The following is a 6,178-nucleotide window of genomic DNA, read 5'->3' on the forward strand; positions in this document are numbered from 1 at the left end:
ACGTGATCCGACTCGGCCGCCGTGTCTCCTGGGGGCCGCCTCTTCTGTGGGGGACGAGTGCTCGCAGCAAGCGGCCCTTGGCGGCCAGGCTGGCCAAGCCGTAGGACCGGCCGCTGGAGCGCACGCTGGCCCCCCAGGCGGCAAGGCGGCCGGTTTCCTCAAACACGGCAGGAAGCGCGGATGCCGCCGGCCCTGGCGGAGACGGCTCTGTTTAACCAAACGGCCCCCGATCAGCACCTGGCCAGGGCTTCGTTAGTCAGCGACGACCCCAGAACGGAGTGTTCCCCGTCACGTCCGACACCCGACACCGGAAGAGTAACGACTTGGAGGATGGGGGTCCGGCCGGGCCACGGCTCCTCGGCCCGCCGGGTTCGTCCCTCCTGCGGCCCTGCCGGGCAGCTCCCTGGGGCCGCTGCCTCTTCCGTGGGGCAGCAGGCAAGGCCACACCTTCGCGCTGCACCCCCAGGACGGTGGTGCCCCCGGAGGTGCCACGTTCCCGTGATCAGAGACGGTGCAAAAGCAAGGTGCAGAGCGCCCTCGAGCCCCCAAACCCACGACAGGCCATGGAGCGAGTGCCCCCCGTCTTCGGCCCAAAGACAGACCTGGGCGTCTGCGTGCTCACCACAGCCATCCTGGTGTCCACGGCCGTCCTCCTGGCGAGTCCACAGGACAGTGGCCGTGAGCCTTGCCCCGGGAAGCAGGCGAGAGGCGTGTTGCCCCATCACGTGCACGCTGGCCCTCTGTGCCGAGACAGCCATGGCCGGCTGCAGCGGGCGCGGCCGCGAAGAGGAAGCAAAGCCTCTCCGTGGGCAGCTGCTTTCACGAAGATAAATTCGCGTAACGCAAAGGACTGACCTTTATTCTTCCTCTTATTTTTGTTACAATATTTCTCCTTCACAAAACAGTTGAGCTCAGTGCATACGACAGACACGACTCTGCTTTTTCTGCCCCGTGAATCATCTGCCTGTCTCTCTTCCCCTCCACCTTCTCCATGTCCGTCCCCGCCCTGGCCACCGTGCCCGGCACGCGCATCATGTCCGCCGATCCTCACCCGTCTCATAAACAACAGCCTCAGAGATGCCGGGGGCCTGGGGCCCTCTGCAAAGCCGGTGGCCGATCCCATCACCACCGACGCCGGGTGACGTCCCTTCGTAGGGACGGGTGGTTTCCGGTAGCACACGGTGCCCCGCTGTGGCTCTCTCGGTGCAGGCGCTTGGCTTTACGAAGGAGAAATGCCCGCAACAGCCGGGCGTGCTGTTCACTTTGCACGTGAAGCTCCGCACGTGCTCTTTGCTAGTTCGTTCGTGTAAGCAGCTTTAGAACCTCACGAGGCAAAATTGTTTCTCATGAAATTGTTTTTCTTGAGATGCACCCATATATGTATCCTTTATAGAAACATTTATACATGCATACACACGCATGCACAGATGCACATGCATACACATGCACACATGCATGCACAGATGCACACACGCATCCACACATGCACACACGCATGCAGATGCACACGTGCATACGCACATGCACATACGTATGCAGATGCACATATGCACGCACGCGCAGGCATGCACACAGATGCACACACATGTACACGCGTGCACACAGGCACACACGCGCACGTGCACACACGCACAGCTCCTACCTTCCTGCATTCCTGAGCTGTCCTCCAAGACCACTGTCCTTCTGCCTGAAAAGCGCCCTTCGCATTTTCTTTAAAGCGGGTCTCCAGGCGATGAATTGTGTTTCTCGATTGTCTAAATATGTCTTCATTTTACTTTCATGTTTAGAAAGCTTTCCTCGGGAACGGAGAATCCTAGGTTTTCCGTGATTTTCTGTCAGACCTTCCTTCACTCCATCGTCGTCCGGCTTCCATCATTCCTTTTGAGAAATCAGCCCTAAGTCTCCTTTATGGCATTAAAAGTTTTATGCCATTTAGAAACATTCCCTACGCGCTTTTAAATTTTCTTGTCTTGGGCTTTTAGCAGTTTCACTACGATGTGACGCACTGTGAATTTCTTCATATTTATCCCACTTAGAATGTTTAGCGCTTCTTGAATCTGGGGCTCGGTATCTTTTTTCGGTTGTGGGAAATTTTCAGCCGTTATCTCTTCAAATATCGCTTCTGTCCCGTTCTTTCCTTTGGTCCTTTTCAGACTCCAACTGTACGCACGACGCATCCGCCGAAGTCGCGTGCGTCTTAGGTTTGGTCTGGACATGTTCTCTGAGATATGTTCCAACTGAAATTTAATCGCTGGTTTAATCCGTTCACATTCCTAAGTTCGATTGTTTTTCAACTACGGGTTCTCTGCTCTGTGTGTCTTTTACAGTTTCGAGTTCTCTGCCACGTCTTTCTGTCTCATCCTCTCAGTTCCTTGACCATGTTAAGCTGAGACGTGTTGGTTTTTGAGTCTTTCTTCCGACTACCGCGCTACCTCCATCTCCTCTGGGCCGGGCTGTCGTCTGTGTTTTCTCTTTGTTTTCGGGGAGGTTTTGTCATCTTGTGTGCCCAGTTCGTTAAGTGCTGGACCTTGCGTAGGAAGGATTGGAGAGACAACTTGAGCCTACGTGGGATGTCATTGTTCTCATAAAAGATTTACTCTCGCTCCGTTATGAGATCATCCTCACCCGTGACCTTCATCAGCTGTGTGTCTGTCTGGTGGGATGATTTGTCCCCAGTTCACCCCACTCCTGGGAGGCTGCGCTTCAGGGCCGGACCCAAAGACCAGAGTGCTAGGGGGGCTCTTCCCCATTGGGGAGCCCCGAGCTCCGTGCTTTCAGTCCCGTGCCCGGAAGTCTGTTGAAAGTGCGATGCAGCTTTGCCACTCTTGGCCGCCGGTTTCGGAATCGGCAAACATCTTGCGAGAAAAGGTGGGGGTTCTCCTTTGCTGCCAGCGCGAGTCTGAGCTACTTGGTCACTCTTTAGTGCCTTTGAAGGACGCCTTTAAACAAATGCTTTTATTTTATATTTTATCTAGCTTTTCTAGTTTTCCTCAGGGAGGAGATTGATTTAAAAATATAGTCCACTATTTGCTAAAAATAGAACATCCTGGATTTCTTTTAAATACTTAATTTTCCTCCGGGGAAATTCTACCGATAATTAAATTCGTTAAAATTGGGTTTACACACAACTCTGCAAATATATTCGTTGCATGAAGTAAAGCGGGTGTATTTAGAGAACTTTTGTCTAGGGCTCTTGAAAACGATAGTTCTTTTCTTCCCTAGAAGATGCTTGATAAAGATGTGTCAAACAAGGAATGAATGTCCCAGTACAGAAGTCCCCAAACCCCAGGCCGCTGACCAGTCCCGGTCCCTGACCCGTTAGGAACCGGGCACACAGCAGGAGGTGACCCGCGGTCCAGCTGCTCCCGGCGCCAGCATCGCCGCCTCGGCTCCACCTCAGATCATCAGGCGTTAGATGCTCATGGGAGCCCCGGTCCCTGGGGCCACCAAGGTTGGGGACCGCTGTCCTAGCGGGTGCAACATCTTCTTGGTGTGATTACAACCAGTTCTCTACAAAACCGAATGAACGAATTCACCTTCTTACTATCCACGCTCCACCCGCTAATACTCCTGGCTGCTCATAGCCTGATTTCTGTGCATATGTAAAGTCATAAACTTGATCACATCCCTCTCCTAATAAAAGGACGACGCTGGCTTCCTCGCGATCTCAGGGCAAAGTCCAGAACCCGCGCAGGCTCATCATGTGCCCACCCTCTCTGTTCCCCGACACGCGCAGCTCCGCGCGCCCAGGGCCTTCGCGCGCCTGCCCGGAGCCCTCCCCCTCCCTCCTACGCCGCCGCCTTCACCCCTCCCAGAGGCCTCTGCCGGCTTCTCGCTGGCTTCCCGTTCTCATCGACTGACTCTGCATGTGTGTTGGTGTGTGTGTATGTTCTTCGTTCCCTTCTGAGCATGTCCGAGCATGCCACGGCCTCGTTCTCTCTGCTTTGTCCTTCCTCGCGAGCATGTCTGTGGTAGGGCCGTGTCTGTCCGCTCATCCTCACTGCGACATCCTGGGCACAGAGCCTGGTGTCTGCCACAGCAAGTGCTTAGTCAGCAATGGCGGGAGGGGAGGGGTGGGGGCAGTGAGCACCCTGGACCACGGAACATCATTCAGCCATAAAAAAGGAACACGTCTTGGGAAAATCACACCAGACACACAAAGCTAGAGCACGTGACCCCTTTCTACCAAGTTCCCCCAACAGGCAGGTTGGTGGTGACAGGAAGCAGATCAGTGGCTGCCAAGGGCTGGGGAGTGGGGGGAGGGACTGCTGTGGATGCAGATGCCTTTGGGGCGATGAAAATGTCCCAGAATCAGATGCAGTCTATTGAAGGTCGCATGACCTTGTGAATATACTAAAACCCCTGACGTGTGTACTTCGGAAAGGCGAATCTTACCGTGTGTGAACTCCATCTCAATAAAGATATGTGTGTTTGTGGAGCGAACGAACAGCGGGAGGGGCCGTGGCCATGGCACTCTGCGGCCTTTCCGCCCACGGCGTCCGGCCCTGCCCTGGCCCAGCTCCTCGCCTCCGGCATAGAAGTCTGGGCTGGCGCGGCCTCCTCTCCGTGGTGTGGGCAGAAGCCGTGCCCTGCGAACAGGCTCCTTCCTCCCTCTGCTCCCCTTTCTGCTTTCATAAAAGGCAGCTGCTTTGAGAATTTCTCATTTGGCGAAAGCTGAAAGCTGAAGCTGGTCAGACCGCCCAAGGCCCCACCCTGTGCCCGGGCGGGCTCGGACCCGGAACGCGGGCCGACGTGCTCTGCACACCTGCGAGCTCAGTGACGAGGCACCGGCAGGGTTTGGAAAAGACCCTGCAGCTCGCGTGCCGGCTACCGCTGGCTCCCCAGCTCCCAGCACGGGGCCGGCACGCCGTGGGTGCCCAGCAGGTGTTTGCTGAGTGAAACCCCCGACCCTTCACCCACCTTGGACCCCAACAGGGTGCAGTCCAAGAGGCCCAGCTGCACAGCCCCAACCCCCAAGCCCAGTGCAGCCTCAGCTTAAGCCAGCAACCCCCAAGGAAGGACCAGTCGAGGCGCCCACACTCCCTGGAGCCCTGTGGGGCCCGGGGCAGCACGTGGCTGCCAGCCTGGCAGCAAGGCTCAGTGGCCAGCACAGGGCTGGAGCTTGTGCCAGTCAGAGCGCTGGGTCGCAAGTGACAGACAAAACTAAAATGGCGTAAGGCGGGAGGGAGTGCGGGGGCTCAATGCAGGAAAGTCTGCAGGAAACCTTCTCCTCAGTTTTGCTCTGGGCCTAAAAATTGCTCTATAAAAGGAGTTAACTTTTTTGAAATCTGTAGGCAACCGCTTCAGGTGCGGCTTGATCCAGGTGCTGTCTGGTCAGAGGTTGCTGCCTGAGACCCTTCTGGCTTTGTTTCCTCCGGGATGGCCCCATCCCTCCTTATGGCCAAATCCCTCGTGGCCGCAAAGCGACTGCGGCCCCCAACCTCACATGCTGACCCGGCCAAATTCAGTGGCAAGGACAGCGTGCTGGTGTCCCAGAAGCGCCAGTAAATACCTCCTCCACCGTCACCGGCTCCGCATGGCCCAGGGGAGGGACGACTGACGCCCCAGGGCCTCCCGAGGCGGAGAAGGGTGGACAGCAAGGGAGCTCTCAGAAGGCGGGCTGTGCCAGGGTCCCCTCCTACTCATACATGGGCGGGGAAACCGAGGCACTGGCTGAGGGGTCGGGCCACTCACCGGTCCCCAGCTCTGAAATGCAGATGGGGACTTGCCTCGCATGCCACCCAAACCCGCCAGACTTTGCGCGTCTCACACGTGCAGCCCCCCGACTCCGCCGCCAGCGGGTCTCCTTCAAGCACTTATTATACACCTTCTGCATACCCAGCCCCGGGCCAGGCCCTGCATCTCACGATGTGCCCTCGAGTCCCCGCCATGCCACACTCCGCGTGGGACCAGTCGGGCCTTGGCGAACGCCGCGGCAGTGCTTGGCGAACGTGTGGCTCAGGCCCGGTCCTGCCGCCCCGTGACATCCGCTCCCTCCAGGCCCCAGGCCCCCCATGCCGAGGGAGAAGAAGCCAGGGCAGCGGCGCAGAGGACCGCATGCTAGAAGCAGCCCTCCAGGGGTTCCGTGGGGGGCAGCGGGGAGGCCGCTCTCCCAGCCCCGGCGGATGGCGGGCGGGCTGCGGGCGGCGGCGGCGTCTGCGGGGCGTGAGTGGCGGCC

At 57.6% G+C, this 6,178-nt stretch overlaps 1 protein-coding gene across 1 annotated transcript in view; it reads left to right on the forward strand.

Moving 5' to 3' along the window:
* The window catches only part of CDH4 (cadherin 4), a 382,977-nt gene that overhangs the window by 345,805 nt on the left and 30,994 nt on the right, over positions 1 to 6,178 (forward strand). Inside the window, exon 8 of the mRNA XM_015596918.1 lies at positions 4,254 to 4,299. Coding sequence (XP_015452404.1) covers positions 4,254 to 4,299 — 46 coding nt within the window. The remainder of the gene's footprint in view (positions 1 to 4,253; positions 4,300 to 6,178) is intronic.

This window comes from Pteropus alecto, unplaced genomic scaffold (genome assembly GCF_000325575.1).
Source record: "Pteropus alecto unplaced genomic scaffold, ASM32557v1 scaffold45, whole genome shotgun sequence".
Taxonomy (NCBI): domain Eukaryota; kingdom Metazoa; phylum Chordata; class Mammalia; order Chiroptera; family Pteropodidae; genus Pteropus; species Pteropus alecto.